This window comes from Gopherus flavomarginatus, chromosome 5, assembly GCF_025201925.1.
Source record: "Gopherus flavomarginatus isolate rGopFla2 chromosome 5, rGopFla2.mat.asm, whole genome shotgun sequence".
Lineage (NCBI taxonomy): Eukaryota > Metazoa > Chordata > Testudines > Testudinidae > Gopherus > Gopherus flavomarginatus.
In genome coordinates, this window is record NC_066621.1 from 2460394 (window position 1) to 2478245 (window position 17852).

Genomic DNA, 17852 nt, shown 5'->3' on the forward strand with positions numbered 1-17852 from the left:
GGACCCAGGCGTTCTAGCTCTCAGCCCCCTGCTCCACACCTACCCGCCCCCAGGGCTGGGGAGAGAACCCAGGCGTCCGGCGCAGCGGGGCGGGCGCTAGGACCCGCCGGCGGGGGGCGGGGCGACCGCTGTCGGTACATACCCAGGCGGCACCATGGAGGGGCGCAGAGCAGGAGGATGTCACAGGAGCAAGAGCGCAGCAGCGGCCAGCCGGGAACCCCGGAGTCCGGGGAGCCCAGGCCCGATCAGGTACCGCCCCCCCACCCCGCGGCACTGCGCGGCACCTGCGCACGGCACAGAGCGCGCGACTGGGAGCTGCGCACCTGGCTGGGCGCTTCCCGGACTCCTGGGTTCCCTGTTGGGTTCTGGGGGATGGGTCTAGTGGGTTAGAGCCAGCGGGAGCGGGGGGGCTGGGAGCCGGACTCCTGGGTTCTCTCCCTGGCTCTGGGAGGGGAGTGGGGGCTGATGGGTTAGAGCAGGGGAGTTGGGAACCAGGACTCCTGGGTTCTCTCCCCAGCTCTGGGAGGGGAGTGGGGTCTGGTGGGTTAGAGCAGGGGAGTCGGGAACCAGGACTCCTGGGTTCTCTCGCCAGCTCTGGGAGGGGAGTGGAGTCTGGTGGGTTAGAGCAGTGGGGTCTGGGAGTCAGGACTCCTGGGTTCTGTCCCCAGCTCTGGGAGGGGAGTGGGGTCTGGTGGCTTGGAGTTGGCGGGGGGAGGGGGAGGGATCCAGGACTCCTGGGTTCCATTTCCAGCGGTGAGGGGGATACACGGCAGTTGCTCTGATGTGTAGAAGCTGGAACAAATTCAGCGTCTGAGAAATTTTCCATTCCCATCTCTGCTCAGTTAACCCCGTCGCGCCCTTCCCGCTAGTGAGAGAACAGGTGCTTCCCCTCCCGGGCCAGACCCAGGGGCCCATCTAGCCCGGTGTCTGGCCCCTGTTCTGGGACGGGGGTTAACGCCGCTCCTGGCTGGAGGCTGCTCTAAGAACTAGGCCAGCCTGGCTGGGCTTACGAGCTCTGAAGTAATAGCACCTGCTAGCCAGGCTGATCCTGTTTACATGGGACCAGGTCACACCATGCCGCAGGGCATCCCTCAGCCGGGGTCAGGCAGCACAGCGTGGGCACCTTCTGGGAGCCGCCAGATGGGCCCAGGGTTCTGAATGGGGGAGGGTAGGAGCCAGGACTCCTGGTTCTGCCCCCAATTCTGGGAGGGGGAGTGGGGTCTGGTGGGTTAGAGTAGTCGGGGCTGGGAGCCAGGACTCCTGGGTTCTATCCCAGCTCTGGGAAGGGACTGGGAGCTGGACTCCTGGGTTCTCTTGCCGGCTCTGGGAGGGGAGTGGGATCTGGTGGGTTAGAGCAGGGGGCTGGGAGCCAGGATTGTGGTTCTTTCCCGGCGTGACCGTGTTACATGGTGGCCACGGGCCAAGGGCAGAGCTGGTTCTAATCTCATGGCCATGCCAGCCCCTTATCTCCGCTTTACCTTGGACACTCGCCTCTGGAAAGGGGGAGGGGGGAACCAGGAGGGGCCCACATGGGAAAACGGCTACTGTGGGCTGGGAACTAACCAGGATGAGAGCCTTAGTGGTCAGGGTGACGCTAGGGGCCAGGGCAGAGGGATCAGCAGGGGGCGCTCTCCCCTGGCGGTCAGGGTGACGCTAGGGGCCACGGCAGAGGGATCAGCAGGGCGCGCTCTCCCCTGGCGGTCAGGGCGGCCGTAGGGGACACGGCAGAGGGATCAGCAGGGGGCGCTCTCCCCTGGTGGTCAGGGTGGCGCTAGGGGCCACGGCAGAGGGATCAGCAGGGGGCGCTCTCCCCTGGTGGTCAGGGTGACGCTAGGGGCCATGGCAGAGGGATCAGCAGGGGGCGTTCTCCCCTGGCGGTCAGGGTGACGCTAGGGGCCATGGCAGAGGGATCAGCAGGGGGCGCTCTCCCCTGGCGGTCAGGGTGACGCTAGGGGCCATGGCAGAGGGATCAGCAGGGGGCGCTCTCCCCTGGCAGTCAGGGTGGCGCTAGGGGGTGCTGTGCTGCCGGGAGCTGAGCTCAGGTGCTGTTTACCTGTGGTTTTTGCCAAGACCAGAGGGCTCACCAGACCGGCTCCATCTGTTCTCTGTGTCCTCGCATCCGGCTGCCCCGCCCTGGGTAATGAAGGCTTCTGAAGCAGAGTAGGGAAGCGTCTCGCTCCCCGCTGGAAGGCGGCCGGAGACCTGCCAACACCTGGGGCATCAGCACGGCCTGGCGTGAGGCGCACTGTGGGGACGTCCGGCCAGGTTGGGCCCGTGAAACGAGCTGGATCTAACCTCTTCTGTCTCCAGAAACCGGGCCACTGGGCTGGGCCCATGGGCCGATCTGGGACAGAATCCACCCTGTCCGCTCTCAGCTCTGCCTGTGCCCCCCCAGCTGTGCCGGTTACCCTGCAGTGACTTTTGAAGTGCCAGAGGGGTTCGATCTCTCCCTGCCAACCACCTGAAGTCTGAGTTAGTGTGTGGTGATCCATGGGCACCTCTTGGCAATGATACAGACAGGGGGGCAGCCCTTAAATTCAAACAGCTCAGCTGGCTGCGTGCCTTGCTGCCAACCCTCAGAGCGGGTGTGCTCTCCCTTCCCACCATGCTGGGTTACTGAGTTAGAGCAGCGGGGGGCAGGAGCCGGGACTCCTGGGTTCTATCCCAGCTCGGGCAGGGGGGGTCTAGTAGGTTAGAACAGATGAGCTGGGAGCCAGGACTCCTGGGTTCTATTCTTTGTTCTGGGAGGTGAGGTGGATTGGAGGTGAGGCTGGGAGCCAGGACTCCTGGGTTCTATTCTTTGTTCTGGGAGGTGAGGTGGATTGGAGGTGAGGCTGGGAGCCAGGACTCCTGGGTTCTGCCCGCAAAGGGGGAATGGGGTTGGCTGCATACAGCATCCAGTCACTTCCTGAGCGCAGACCCTGGCTGGCTGGGCTCCCTGGGGAGTCGGGGGTGGACAATTACTCCTGCGTCAGGGAAGCACGAAAGGATCCCTGTCATTTCCCTCTCCTAAGCAGGTTTCCCTCATTTACTGGCCTTCCTCTTGCTGGGAAATCAAGACCGGATCTGAGCTGTGCTTAGGGTGCTGGGCTGGGTGATCCGGACTCCTGGGTTCTCTCCCTGGCTCTGCCATAGACTCCCTGTGGCCCCTGGCACAAGTCCTGGGTCTCTCTGAGCCTCAGTTTCCCCAGCTGGGAAAGGGGAGACTGTTCCTGCCTTTCTCCGGTTAGACTGTGAGCCCTTTGGGGCAGGGACCGGATCCGCTGTGGGTCTGGGCAGCGCCCGGCACCACAGGGCCCCACCATGTTGTAGTGTTAAGATGCTAATGCCATAGAAAAACTCAACAATAACACATGCGGCTGAGAGACACCACAGCGGGGCCAGCCCGGCCCTGGCTGCCAGGGGAGAGCGCCCCCTACTGAGCCCTGTACCTGCAGCACAGCGCCCCCTAGTGCCGCACTGGGGCTAGCCCTGGTGCCAGGGGAAAGCGCCCCCTGCTGAGCCTTCACCTGGCTCCCTGGAGCACAGCACCGCCTAGCACCACACTGGGGCATTGGGTCAGCCCTGACTGCCAGGGGAGAGCGACCCCTGCTGATCCCCCTTCCCATTCCCTGCAGCACAGCGCCCCCTAGTGCCGCACTGGGGCCAGCCCTCACGGCCAGGGGAAAGCGCCCCCTACCGAGCCCCCGAGTCCTTACAGTTGCCTCCTGCCCCAAGGTGGCTGCATCTTTGTGCCAGGTGAGCCATCCCCGTTTGGCATTATATGCGGCTGTTCCCCAGCTGCCCCGCCCCAGAAGTTGCTGCATCTCAGCGTCCCCTACAGCAGCGCTGTGCAGCTGTGTCCTCTAGGTGCCCTGCCCCACAGCTGCTTGTCCTTGCTTGTTGTTCTTTGTGATGCGGAGAATGGTTTGGCCAGTTGCAAATTCAAGGGCGGCTTTGCTTCCTGGCCACTGATACGGGCTCATAAACACACAGGCTTCCTTTGTCTTTCCCTAGGTCAGAGAGGAAATTGCTCTCCAGTCTGCTCAGGGTTCCCACAACCCACAACGCGGAGGGGGGAACCCAGGCATCCGGGTAGCAAAGCCGTAAATTATAGCCCTGGGAGTCGGCACCTGCCACAGAGGGGTCATTAAGTCTGGGCCTGGGGGGGGACATCTGGCCCATGCTGTTTGGGGGCGGGAGGGCTCGGGAAGGTGGCAGGGCTGAGACCTAGGAGTCTGGGACCACAGTGTTGGGGGTTCATCTTGAGGGAGCCCCGCATCTCCCAGGGAGCGAGGGGGACAGGAAGCAGGTGTCCAGGGCAGAGAGAAAGGATTGGTATGTGAAATCCCACCCCCCTTGCACACACATGCCCGGCCTGAACCCCCCCATGGCGCCAACACCACTGGCCTAACCCCTGGCCTGTCTCCCTTCTCCACCCGCAGGGCCTGATGGAGTGGGGCCAGGTCTATCTGGTGACGGGCGGCTGCGGGTTCCTGGGCTCCCATCTGGTGCGGATGCTGGTGGAGCGGTCGCCCAACGTGGCCGAGGTGCGCGTCTTCGATCTGCAGCTGGATCCGGCCCTGGGGCAGCTGGGGACAGGTGAGGCATGGGGCGTGCCCCCCCCATTCCCTCCAGAGGGGGCAGGGCTGCATGCCCCCAGACGGTCACAGGGCCATACCCCACCATGGAAACGGTCCCTTGGAGGAAACACGCCAGCAGGCCAGACCCCCAAGGGACCCCTTCCTTCCCTCCCCACCTCCTAGACTGAGCTGGGGGGCTCCAACCCCCCCCCACCCCACTTTGCCTCTTGAGCTCTGCATGGCGAGTGAACCAGGCTTGCAGCCGGCGTTGTCTCTCCAGACTCCTCCGTTGTTGATCTACGTCAATCTCCACCAGTCCCTTAACAGCCCTGGCTATTCTGGGAGCAGGGTTAACCTTTTCCCCCTCCCCCTGCCCCCCAGGACAGCCGTGAAAAGTACAGAGGGAAACTGAGGCAGATGTGGGCTTCCGGAAAATATTACAGGAAATCCCCCTTCATCCCTCCTCTACCCCTTGGAGGCCGATCCAAGCAGGGGCATATTAACCCGTGTCCTGGGGGAGTTCAGACCCATCCGCATTATCTGCTGGCCACCTCCAGATCCTCCCAGCTCGGTTTCTTATCCATCAAGCCCAGAGGCCAACACGCGGAGCAGCTTCCCGTCCCCCCCATAGGCCTGCTCCCTTAGATGACGCTAACCGGATGTGCGGCGATGGGGCGGTGCGGGGGGGAGGGGGGGAAGCTTTCATGCCCTCCCACCCCTCAGCACCCATCTGCCACCTTGAAACCTTTGGGTGTGAAAGAGGGCTGGGTCCTGCCATGACCCGCTCCCTTCATCGGCGAGGGGGGCAGGGGCCTCACCTTCCCCCCATGGCTCAGCTGGCAGGGGGTGCCCGTCCCCGTAAGCTGTGGGCGAGGGAGGGAGGGAGGGAATATTTGGGAGCAGGGGCAGTGTCCCTGGGGCTCTGCTGGCCGGGGGTGCAGGGTGCTCCCTGACATTGGTAGGTCCCCTCTGGGGCTGTGTGCGTGCAAGGACCCCATTGCCCTCACCCCCAGGGCAGAGTCCTCTCCACCCCCACCCCCAGGGGGCTGGGATTGGTTAAGGGAACCCAGCAGGGCCGTGTCACCTCTGAGCAGGTGTCTCTGTGACCAGCCGCTGCCTCTCGGCTGCTTTCCCCTTCCCTGGGGCTTATCCTGCTACCTGCGTCTCCCTCCACGCCCCGCCGGGGGCTCGGATCCCACTGGGCTTGGCCGTCCCGGCGAGGGCAGGCAGGCGGGAGCTCGCTTCCCAGCTCACAGCTGTGAGCTGCAGACATGCCCGGGTGACTCACGCCCCCTGTGCGGAGCTGGAAGGGCTCGGTCCTGCTCACGTGCCGGCCTCGCTGACGGGCGTCCTGAGGCTCTGGGGCCTTTGCTCTGAGTGAGAGGCGAAGCCGGGGGAGGAAGCGACCGTTCCCTGCTAGTTCAGCTGTTTCCACTTTCCGCGACGCCTTTGCTCCCAGCCGTGGTTTGAGCCCGCGGCTGCGGGGCCTGACTCGTGCCTCCAAGTGATGCTACCCTACCCGAGGAGGGCATCCAAGCTGGGGAACCCCCACTACCCACCGCCCCACCCGAGCTGGCCTGTGTCTGCCCAGGGACCTGAGCCATCGGTGGGGCAAATAGCCGCACGTGGACCCTTTTCCCAGGTCCCACGGCCCTGTAGTGTTTGAGGGGGTTGGAACATAGAATCACACGACTGGGAGGGACCTCGACAGGTCGTCTAGTTATGTGTCCCCTCTGTCTTCTCTTCCACAGACTAAACAAACCCAGTTCTTTCAATCTTCCCTCACAGCTCATGGTTTCTAAACCTTGAATAACTTTTGTTGGTCTTCTCTGGACTTTCTCCAATTTGTCCACCTCCTTCCTGAAATGTGGCACCCAGAACTGGACACAATACTCCAGTTGAGGCCTAATCAGCACGGAGTAGAGTCTGGGGCGGCTCTAGGCATTTTGCTGCCCCAAGCACGGCAGGCGGGCTGCCTGCGGGAGGTCCGCTGAAGCCGTGGAGCCAGCGGACCCTCTGGAGGCATGCTGCCGAAGGCAGCCTGCCTGCCACCCTCGCGGCGACTCGCAGAGCGCCCCCCGCGGCTTGCCGCCCCAGCACGCGCTTGGGGTGTTGGTGCCTGGAGCCGTCCCTGAGTAGAGCGGAAGAATCACTTCTTGTGTCTTGCTTACAACACTCCTGCTAATACAGCCCAGAATTACATGTGCTTTTTTTGCAACAGCATCACACTGTTGACTCATATTTAGCTTGTGGTCCACTCTGACCCCCAGATCCCTTTCTGCAGTTCTCCTTCCTAGGCAGTCATTTCTCATTGTGTGTGTGTGCAACTGATTGTTCCTGCCTAAGTGGAGCACTTTGCATTTCTCCTTATTGAATTTCATCCTATTGACTTCAGACCATTTCTCCAGTATGTGCAGATCATTTTGAATTTTCATCTTATCCTCCAAAGAACTTGCAACCTCTCCCCGCTTGGTATCGTCTGCAAACACTCTAAGTGTATCTCTGTGCCATTATCATACCAGGTTTCCCTTCATCCCAGAATCTCTCCACCCCATGGAGGTCTCTCCATTGACCGCTGAGCCCAGGGGAGTCCAACAGGAGATAGTGCCTGCGGTGGGATCCTGTCTGTCACCGGCTCCCTGCCCCCAAGGGGTCTGGTCGGGTGATAACTTTCCCCCCAGAATTTGCTCTCTGGGCCCTCCCTGGCTGGGTGGCGGATGAGTGATCGCCTCCGTCCCAGGCAAACCTGATTTCATCTGGCACCTGTGCTTTGTTTTCCTAGAAACGTTGTGCCACGGAGTCCCCGGGCAATGCTCTGGAACTGCTCCCCACAAGGCCAGTCAGGACTTTGGGGAGCCTCCTCTCCCTTGGAGCAGACTGTCTCCAGGGCAAGAAGCTCACACGGCTTCGCCTCTTGGGTCTGACCTTGGAGCATTCAGCATCCTGTGCCCCTCCGTGCACTTCCCACAGCGAGTACGCCCAGGCTGGGTCCTGTGGAAGCCACAGGGTCCTGCACCCCCACACACCCGGCCTGTGCTTCCCGCTGTTGAGAATCCTTGGCGCCGAAGTTGTCTCTCCAGACCCTTGTTGATTTGGGTCGGTTTCAACCCGTCCTGTAGTGCCTCCGAGACAGCCAGGCGTCCTACCCCTTCCCACCCGCTCTCCTGTGCTGTTCCAGGAGCAAGGTTAACCCTTTTGTCCCCCTGTCCCAGGCAGCTATGCAAAGTACAGAGGGAAACTGAGGCACACGTGTGTGGGGGGAGTCATACAGATATTATAGACCATTTCCCCTTTGTGTCCCACCCACATGGCCCAGAATCCCTCCAGCAGGGGGAAGTGCGTGTGGACACACAGACGCCGAAGGAAGTAACATGTTTTGTCATCCCAGCCCCGGCTCCTGTCTGAGGGTCGGCATGCAGACGGTGATCTCAATGTGTGTGTGTGGGGGAGGAGCGGGGGGGGGCACAGCCCCTGCAGGAGGGATCAGAGCCGTATCTCTAGCTGCTGCCTCTGTGGGTCAAACCAGGACAATGGGCGTTTGTGTCTATGTTTTGTGTGCGCTAAGTCACGTACTGAGTGTGCGTGTTGCCGGGGGAGGGTGTGTGTCAGTTTCTCATCAGTGCTGGTGTGAACCCAGGAGTCCTGACTCCCAGCCCCAGAGTGCTCATCACTAGTCCCCAGGACTCCTGGGTTCTCTCCCAGCTCTGGGAGGGGAGTGGGGTCTAGTCGTTAGGGCAGGGAAGGTCTGGGAGCCAGGACTCCTGGATTCTCTCTCCGGTTCTGGGAGGGGAGTGGGGTCTAGTGGGTTAGAGTAGGGGGCGGGGCTGGGAGCCAGGACTCCTGGGTTCTCTCTCCGGTTCTGGGAGGGGAGTGGGGTCTAGTGGGTTAGAGTGTGTGTGTGTGTGGGGGGGAGCTGGGAGCCAGGACTCCTGGGTTCTCTCACAGCTCTGGGAGGGGAGTGGGGGCTAGTGGTTAGAGCAAGGAGGGGCTGGAAGCCAGGACTCCTGGGTTCTCTCCCAGCTCTGGGAGGGGAGTGGGAGCCTGTGGTTAGAGCACGTGGACTGAGAGTCTGTTTGGTTTCCAGCAGCACCCACGCTGTGTGGTCAGCTCTTGCCTCGTGCCTGACCCATCTGAGAGCTGCTCCCCAGGAACGGCTCCAGACGCTGTCAGGGAGCTGGAAGAGGAGCAGAATTTATTAGATCCTCAGCTAGGGGGGCCCCGGCTGCCTGGGCCCTGAGATTTATGTCCTGGGCCAGGCCCTGGATTTGTTCACCTTGGCAACAGCCCAGCATAACCCAGCCGTGGCCTGTAACTGGAATCCTGCTCCCGCCATCCCCTGTCCAAAGAGATAGAGCTGGTAGGGGGGCACCAGCAGAAACAGGGGTGCAGACCAGGGCTGGGCTAGCAGGGGCTGTGAGTCGGGAGTGAGGGGCACTGGCAGAGCTGGGCAGGAGTCCAGGGCTGGGCTGGCAGGGGCTGCGGGTCGGGAGTGAGGGGCACCGGCAGGGTGCGGGGGGCAGGGCTGGGCTAGCAGGGGCTGTGGGTCGGGAGTGAGGGGCACCGGCAGGGCTGGGGGGGCAGGGGGCTGTGGGTCGGGAGTGAGGGGTACCGGCAGGGTGAGGGGGGCAGGGCTGGGCTAGCAGGGGCTGCGGGTCGGGAGTGAGGGGCACCGACAGGGTGAGGGGGGCAGGGCTGGGGGGGCAGGGGGCTGCGGGTCGGGAGTGAGGGGTACCGGCAGGGTGAGGGGGGCAGCGCTGGGCTAGCAGGGGCTGCGGGTCGGGAGTGAGGGGCACCAGCAGGGCTGGGGGGGGCAGGGCTGGGCTGGCAGGGGCTGCGGGTCGGGAGTGAGGGGCACCGGCAGGGTGCGGGGGGCAGGGCTGGGCTAGCAGGGGCTGCGGGTTGGGAGTGAGGGGCACCGGCAGGGCTGGGGGGGGCAGGGCTGGGCTGGCAGGGGCTGCAGGTCAGGAGTGAGGGGCACCGGCAGGGCTGGGGGGGCAGGGGGCTGCGGGTTGGGAGCGAGGGGCATGGGCAGGGCTGGGGGGGCAGGGGGCTGCGGGTCGGGAGCGAGGGGCACGGGCAGGGCTGGGGGGGCAGGGGGCTGCGGGTCGGGAGCGAGGGGCACCGGCAGGGCTGGGGGGGCAGGGGGCTGCGGGTCGGGAGCGAGGGGCACTGGCAGAGCTAGGGGGGGCAGGGGGCTGCGGGTCGGGAGTGAGGGGCACCGGCAGGGCTGGGGGGGCAGGGGGCTGCGGGTCGGGAGTGAAGGGCACCGGCTGGGTGTGGGGGGGCAGGGCTGGGCTAGCAGGGGGCTGCGGGTAGGGAGTGAGGGGCACCGGCAGGGCTGTTTATTAGGAAACTTCCAGTGGAAGAAACTGGCTTTCAGACGTGTGTTGCTCCATGGGATGAATTAATCACGGCTTCGGTTCAAGATGCCTGGAGAGTTTCCATTGGATTCCTGACTGGAGCCAGTGAAACAGGGAATCAAATTTTTCTGCGAAAATATTGTTGAGAAATCACCTTTCATCTGAGCCTTGGATCCACCCCCACCCCCCTAAGCCAGCCAGTCCCTGCCCTGGGGCTGGATCAGAGCCAGCGCCCCCTGGAGGGGACAGGCCCCTGCCCCATTCCTCGCCCCCCTAAGCCAGCCAGTCCCTGCCCTGGGGCCAGATGGGAGCCAGCGCCCCTTAGAGGGGACAGGCCCCTCCCCCATTTCCTGCCCCCCTGAGCCAGCTGGTCCCCATCCTGGGGCTGGATCAGAGCCATTGCCCCCTAGAGGGGACAGGCCCCTGCCCCATTCCCCGCCCCCCTGAGCCAGCCAGTCCCCTGCCCTGGGGCCGGATGGGAGCCAGCGCCCCCTAGAGGGGACAGGCTCCTGCCCCATTCCCCGCCCCCCTGAGCCAGCCAGTCCCCTGCTCTGGGGCTGGATCGGAGCCAGTGCCCCCTATAGGTAAAATGCCTGTTCCCCATTTCCCAAAACTCCCGTGTTTGTGTGATCCTCTCTCTGCTGGAGGATGTGCCACTGTCTGTTTCCATCTGGTGGTTTCTATCGGAAAATGTGTTCTGGAGGAACAGCTCCTTCCCATGAAGGCCGGGAGGGAGAGAGACGCATGGGTCAGGTCAGGGCCGGACAGGAATGCGGGGCGGGCCTGACACTGGATGGGAGCCGGGTGCCACCGGCCCAGCTGACAGGAAAGAGGATCGGTGACAGTCAAGATACCAGTAAAAGAAGTGACCCCACTCTGCTCCCAGAGCTGGGGAGAGAACCGAGGAGTCCTGGCTCCCAGCCCCCCTGCTCTAACCACTAGCCCCCACTCCTCTCCCAGAGCTGGGGAGAGAACCCAGGAGTCCTGGCTCCCAGCCCCCCTGCTCTAACCACGAGCCCCCACTCCTCTCCTAGAGCTGGGGAGAGAACCCAGGAGTCCTGGCTCCCAGCTCCAACCCACCAGACCCCACTCCCCTCCCAGGGGCAGGATAGAACCCAGGAGTCCTGGATCCAACCCCCCACCCCACTTCAAGCCCTCTCACCGGGGCTCTGTATCTCTGTTTCAGACAAGGTGAAGGTGACCCTGATCTTGGGGGACATCAGTAGCCCCACGGACGTTGGGGCTGCCGTGAAGGGAGCAGATGTAGTGATCCACGCAGCCAGCTTGGTGGATGTGTGGGGCAGGGTCCCGCCCGAGAAGATCACGGAGGTGAACGTTCACGGTACGGGAAGCGGCTGGGGCTGGGGCAGAGCACGTCGCTAGGGGGGCGTTTTGCTGCAGAGTGCTCGCCCCAGTCAGCCAGCATTCCTGCCTCGCTCCCGATAGCGCCCCCTGCTGGCTCTGGAGTAGCCGGGAACACCCTCCCCCCAGCAGCCAACACCCCCTCTAGGACTGCAATCCTGAACGTCTCCTTTCCTGCTCCTCCGAGCCATCTCCGCTGCTCTTGGCTTGGGCTGTCTGTGCTGCTTCCAGGTTTCCGCTGGAAAAGCCCTGAGCTTCGGAAAATCCCTCCCACGCAGCCAAGGGACTGAAGAGGGAAGCGGCAGCAGGTGCCGCCTCTGCCAGCTGTTTACCAAACACAAGTCACGCTACCGGGTGGGTGAGTGAATCCGGGGGGGGGGCCCCACTAGCCACGTCCTGGCTCCCACATGAGCCTGATGCACCTCTTCTGAGTAACAGCGAATGATTCCAGACCTAGAGGATTTAGGTGCAGAAGGGAAACTGAGGTACAGGGCTGGGGTAGAACTGTGGAGTCCTGGCTCCCCCTGCCTGCCCTGGCTGCTCCAGGACCTGGGGCAGGGGTTGGGCTGCGGAGGAGAAGGCTCTCATGCCAGGCAGAGCTGGGGGTGCTCGGATACCTGATTAACCCCGTGTTTTCCTCTCCCCTCATCTCCAGGGACCAAGAACGTGATTGACGCCTGCATCGAACATGGGACCCAGTATCTGATCTACACCAGCAGCATGGAGGTTGTGGGCCCCAACATCAAGGGGGATCCCTTCTACAGGTACCTAGGCCCCTGGCTTCCCCTGCTCTAACCACTAGACCCCACTGCCCTCCCACAGCCAGGGAGAGAACCCAGGAGTCCTGGCTCCCAGCCCCTCCCTGCTCTAACCACTAGACCCCACTCCCCTCTTAGAGCCAGGGACACAACCCAGGTGTCCTAGGAGTTAAAGGCCCTCATCTATAGGAAGGAACAATCAGCTGCACACACATAATGGGAAATGACTGCCTAAGAAGGAGAACTGCGGAAAGGGATCTAGAGGTCATAGTGGACCACAAGCTAAATATGAGTCAAGAGTGTAACATTGTTACAAAAAAGCAAACATCCTTCTGGGCTGTATTAGCAGGAGTGTTGTAAGCAAGACACAAGAAGTGATTCTTCCGCTCTGCTCCGCGCTGCTACAGAATCAGCTGGACTATTGAGTCCGGTTCTGGGCACCACATTTCAGGAAAGATGTGGACAAATTGGAGAAAGTCCAGAGAAGAGCAACAAAAATGGTTCAAGGTCTAGAAACCATGAGCTGTGAGGGAAGATTGAAGGAACTGGACTTGTTCCTTATTCCACATCATTTCTGATTCCATTATTAATGTTTTTACATTATGAAAACGGTAACACTCTTCCCAGATTCACTCCTGTAGCTCGTATCACTTCGATTAAGCCTCCTGCGTGTTTTATCAGGGAGTATCAGACGGGAACCAGCAGGAAGGTATTTAAGAAGCCAGCTCAATGAAAGGTTCCTCCCACAAGCATTCGGGTCCTGAGCAGGCCAAGCAAACTACGCACGATATAGCGAAGCTTAAACTTGTTCTGCCAGGATGTCGTGGTCACAGGGCCCGGGCTGCCACCTCCTGTGCCTGGGGTCCCCAGGGACGGCTCTGTCTGCTGTTACCGAATAGTTTCTGAGAACCCCGAAAGGTTCCCCAGCCCCAGTTTGGGACCCCCTGGTCTAGCAAACCCTTAGTCCTGCCATGAGTGTGGGGGCCTGGGCTAGACGACCTCTCGAGGTCCCTTCCAGTCCTGTGAGTCTAGGATTCCATGACTCCCCACCCCTCCCTGCTGCGGTCTCTGGCTCCCATCCAGCTTCAGCTGTTTCCAGCCCCACCCAGGGCTTCCCTCAGGGTTCCCACCCCAGCCCCATGGCAACCACCACACGAAACAAACACACTGCAGGCAGCGGGCACGTTGAGCTGTGACGCCCTTCACTGCTGTCCCGGACGCCTGGGTCCTCCCCTCCCCCCGCTGGCCAGGCTACGTCTGTCTGCCGTCCCGGATGCTTGGGTCCTGTTTTCATACCCTGACGCTTTTCAGGTGCCAAACAACTGTGCTTCTGGTTTTGTTGCTTGCACACACCCCCAGTGTGGCCCCTCCGGATGTGGGTGGCTGGGGACAGCAGGTTCCATCTAGCGCTGTCTGGGGATTGTTCCAATATCCCTCCATTGCTTGGAGCTAGCTGAGGGGTTTCGGGAGGTGTAATACCGGAGGGGGAGAGGCTGGGGAGGTGGCCAGAGCCCAGAGCAGAGGGGTGGTGGGATCACAGAAGGGTTTAAGGGGAGGGGGGCAGGGACTGCCAGAGCTCAGAGCAGAGGGGTGGTGGGGGCGGTGAGATTGCAGAAGGGTTTAAGGGATGGGGGGCAAGGACTGCCAGAGCTCAGAGCAGAGAGGTGGTGGGGGCGGTGGGATTGCAGAAGGGTTTAAGGGAGGGGGGCAGGGACTGCCAGAGCTCAGAGCAGAGGGGTGGTGGGGGCGGTGGGATTGCAGAAGGGTTTAAGGGGAGGGGGGCAGGGACTACCAGAGCTCAGGCAGAGGGGTGGTGGGGGCAGTGGGATCCTGGAAAGGGGAAAGGCAGGAAGGAAGTGGCACTGCCCCTGAGCTTCTGTCTTGCCCGTTGCAGGGGGAATGAGGACTCAGCCTACGATGCCCAGCACGAGCAGCCGTACCCCCTGAGCAAGGCGCAGGCCGAGCGCATGGTCATCGAGGCCAATGGGACTCCTGTAAGTAGCCCCCTGGCACAGCCCCTGGGATGGGGGAGAGCACCCCGGCGGAGCTCTGCATCCCCTGCCCCACAACCCCACGGGAGGGAGGAAATGGGACTCAGGTGTCTGGGAAAAGAAATGGAACCCAGGCATCCGGGACGAGCCTAATAAGGACTCTGCAGCCATCGGGGCGAGGGAGGGGAAGAGAGATTGCGATCGGCAATGAGACCGAGGCATCCGGGACGGCATCACGCAGACCACCCAGCCTCTGGGGAGTGAGGAGCCTTCCAAGGGGAGTAGTGGGGGCAAAAGACATATCTGGCTTTAAGACTAAGCTTCATAAGTTTATGGAGGGGATGGTATGATGGGATGGCCTAATTTTGACAATTAATTTGGCAACTGATCTTTGGTTATCAGCAGGTAAGTATGCCCAGTGGTTGGTGATGGGATGTTGGATGGGATGAGATCTGAGTTACTACAGAGAATTCTTTCTTGAGTGTCTGGCTGGTGAGTCTTACCCACATGCTCAGGGTTTAGCTGATCACCATATTTGAGGTCAGGAAGGAATTTTCCTCCAGGCCAGATTGGCAGAGGCCCTGGAGGTTTTTCGCCTTCCTCTGCAGCATGGGGCACGGGTCACTTGCTAGTGGATTCTCTGCAGCTTGAGGTCTTCAGACTACGATTTGAGGACTTCAGTAAGTCAGACATAGGTTAGGGGTTTGTTGCAGGAGTGGGTGGGTTAGATTCTGTGGCCTGCATTGTGCAGGAGGTCAGACTAGATGACGCTAATGGTCCCTTCTGACCTTAGAGTCTATGAGAGAGGACCCAGGCGCCCGGGTTAGGAACTGGGACCCAGGCATCTGGGTGCTCACCCTCCATGTCTGCCCACAGCTAGGGGGCGGTCGGTGGCTGGTGACCTGTGCCCTGCGCCCCACGGGGATCTATGGGGAGAAACACCCGCTAATGAAGGAATTCTATGAGAAGGGGCTGCAGACGGGACGGAGGCTGCTCCGGGCCATTCCCGTCAGCACCGAGCACGGCCGGGTCTACGTGGGTGAGTGACAGCGCGGCGCCTCTCACTCCCAACCCGCAGCCCCTGCTAGCCCAGCCCTGCCCCCCCGCAGCCCAACCCTGCCAGTGCCCCTCACTCCCAACCCACAGCCCCTGCTAGCCCAGCCCTGCCCCCCCGCAGCCCAACCCTGCCAGTGCTCCTCACTCCCGACCCGCAGCCCCTGCTAGCCCAGCCCTGACGACGGCGCCCCTCACTCCCGACCCGCAGCCCCTGCTAGCCCAGCCCTGCCCCCTCACAGCCGAGCCCTGCCAGTGCCCCTCACTCCCAACCCGCAGCCCCTGCTAGCCCAGCCCTGCCCCCCCGCAGCCCAGCCCTGCCGGTGCCCTCACTCCTGACCCGCAGTCCCTGCTAGCCCAGCTCTGCCCCACCCCCAGCTCTGCCAGTGCCCCTCACTCCCAACCCGCAGCCCCTGCTAGCCCAGCCCTGACGACGGCGCCCCTCACTCCCGACCCGCAGCCCCTGCTAGCTCAGCCCTGCCCCCCTCGCCCAGCCCTGCCGGTGCCCCTCACTCCTGACCCACAGCCCCTGCCAGACCAGCCCTGCCCCCCCCAGCCCTGCCGGTGCCCCTCACTCCCGGCCTGCAGCCCCTGCTAGCTCAGCCCTGCCCCCCTCGCCCAGCCCTGCCGGTGCCCCTCACTCCTGACCCACAGCCCCCCGCTAGCCCAGATCCCCCCCTTCAAGTCTGCTAATACTCCTTGGTGGGGGGTGAGGGGTGTGTGTGAAAATGGGGCTTGGTCTGGAGGTGGGATTGTGTGTGTGTAGCACTGCCCCCTGCTGGAGGGGCTTGGGGTGGTGTGTGTGTCTGAGCGATGTCGCCATCTAGTGGCTGCAGCTCACATGCAGGATTGAATTCCCAGCCAAAGAGGGGAGATTTATCCGTGGGCTGGGGGCAGAGGTGAGCGCAGTGCTGCCCCCTCCTGGGGCAGATCAGGGCTGGGTGTTTGATGGCCTCCCTTTGTCTCCCCTATAATAATAAAATAATAATTGGAGATATACCCATTTCCTAGAACTGGAAGGGACCTCAGAAGGTCATTGAGTCCAGCCCCCTGCCTTCACTAGCAGGACCAAGTACTGATTTTTGCCTCAGATCCCTAAGTGGCCCCCTCAAGGACTGAACTCACAACCCTGGGTTTAGCAGGCCAATGCTCAAACCATTGAGCTATCCCTCCCCCCTACAGGCAACGTGGCCTGGATGCACGTGCTGGTGGCACGGCAGATGCAGGAGGCCCCGGCGGCTATCGGGGGCCAGGTCTACTTCTGCTACGATGCCTCCCCCTACAAGAGCTACGAGGACTTTAACATGGAGATCCTGGCCTCCTGCGGCTTCCGCCTCCTGGGCTCCCAGCCCGTCGTGCCCCACTGGCTCCTGCGCTGCCTGGCCCTGGCCAATGACCTCCTCCGGCGGCTTCTCCGGCCCTTCTTTTCCTATGCCCCTCTGCTCAACCCATACACCCTGGCCGTGGCCAGCACCACCTTCACGGTGCAGACGGACAAGGCCCAGCGCCACTTCGGCTACCAGCCCCTCTACAGCTGGGAGGAGAGCCGAGCCCGCACGGTGGCCTGGCTCCAGGAGGTCGACGCCCAGAGAGAGGCAGGGAAGTAGGGCAGGTGGGGGACTGAGCAGCTGGGCCTTGGTTCCAGCCTGCGTGTTTCTTCGCAATGAATCCGGCTCCGGAGAGAGGGATCCAGATCCAGGTGTTGTTCCAACCCACCAGTGCGGGGGGGTGGGGGGGAATCTGGATCCGGGTTTTACTTCCATGGGTGTCACGGAAGGGGGGAAGGGAATCTGGATTCAGATTTTGCTTCCATCCCATGTGTGTCAGAGCAGGGGATGTGTGAATCCAGATCTGGATTTTGATTCAGCCCATGGGTATCAGGGCGGGGGATGTGGGACTCCGGATCCGGGTTTTGCTCTGATCCGACCTCCAGCCTTCCAGTGAATCTGGCTCCATGGAGATAGATTCCAGATCCGGGTTTTGCTTCCAGCCTGTGCCCCTCAGTGCAGAGGGATTTGCCAGCCCAGGTCTTGTCTCATCCCGGCACACAGCGGACGTGGTTACCTTGGGATCCAGATCCATGTTCCCCTCCCAGAGTCCAGCTTTTGCCCCCTCCCACCCCAGTGCACTGCTGCAGACCATCCCACGCTGATCGCAAATGGATCCGGATCTGGATTGTGTTACCATCCTGGTGCTTTGGTCCAGATCCCCAGAGCACTTCTGGGGAGGAACCAACTGTACCGTAACGGGATCTGGACCTGCAGCCCCCCAGCCCCATGTCATCGCAGAGGCTGGTCAGACAGCTGGACCCGGATCCTACTCAGATGGCTCCTGGACTCCATTCTCCATTGAGATCCCACTCCGGGATTTCTTTCCAGCCTATGTATTATCCACCAGCCTGGACTCCATTCTCCATGGAAGCCAACCTGCCCATTAGACCTGTTGGATTGGAGTCCATTCCCCATCAAAATCCAGCTCCAGACTTTCCTTCAGCGCACCAATACCTCTGATCTAAGCATTAATTTCCTCAATAGTTATTAATTATTATAATTTTATTATGACTAATTATAAGAAGAGGCTGAACGTCCACAGCACGTTCCACACAGACGCCCCAAGCAAAGTCTAGTAACTTATGTATTAATTAAACTCTTAAAGGATCACTGGAAAATAGATAAAATCATTTTTTGTAGGGTTGGAAGAGGACTGGCTGTCTCACGGGGTGGGGAATGGGGCAGGGGCCTGTCCCCTCTAGGGGGCGCTGGCACC

At 61.8% G+C, this 17852-nt stretch overlaps 1 protein-coding gene across 1 annotated transcript; it reads left to right on the forward strand.

Moving 5' to 3' along the window:
• The first annotated feature begins 133 nt into the window (after positions 1 to 133).
• On the forward strand, positions 134 to 17744 carry HSD3B7 (hydroxy-delta-5-steroid dehydrogenase, 3 beta- and steroid delta-isomerase 7). Its single transcript, XM_050956919.1, has 7 exons — positions 134 to 249; positions 4425 to 4581; positions 11109 to 11264; positions 11940 to 12048; positions 13937 to 14036; positions 14910 to 15072; positions 16269 to 17744. Exons 1-7 carry the CDS (start codon positions 178 to 180, stop codon positions 16691 to 16693), a joined length of 1182 nt encoding a protein of 393 aa, XP_050812876.1. The 5' UTR covers positions 134 to 177; the 3' UTR covers positions 16694 to 17744.
• The last annotated feature ends 108 nt before the right edge of the window (positions 17745 to 17852 follow it).

Bases quoted from the DNA above. Each gene is read 5' to 3' on its own strand.
- HSD3B7 (XM_050956919.1), top strand. From the start codon at position 178: ATGTCACAGGAGCAAGAGCGCAGCAGCGGCCAGCCGGGAACCCCGGAG. The intron at 11,265-11,939 runs GTACGGGAAGCG...CCTCATCTCCAG, and splicing joins CACGGAGGTGAACGTTCACG to GGACCAAGAACGTGATTGAC. The intron at 15,073-16,268 runs GTGAGTGACAGC...TCCCCCCTACAG, and splicing joins GCACGGCCGGGTCTACGTGG to GCAACGTGGCCTGGATGCAC.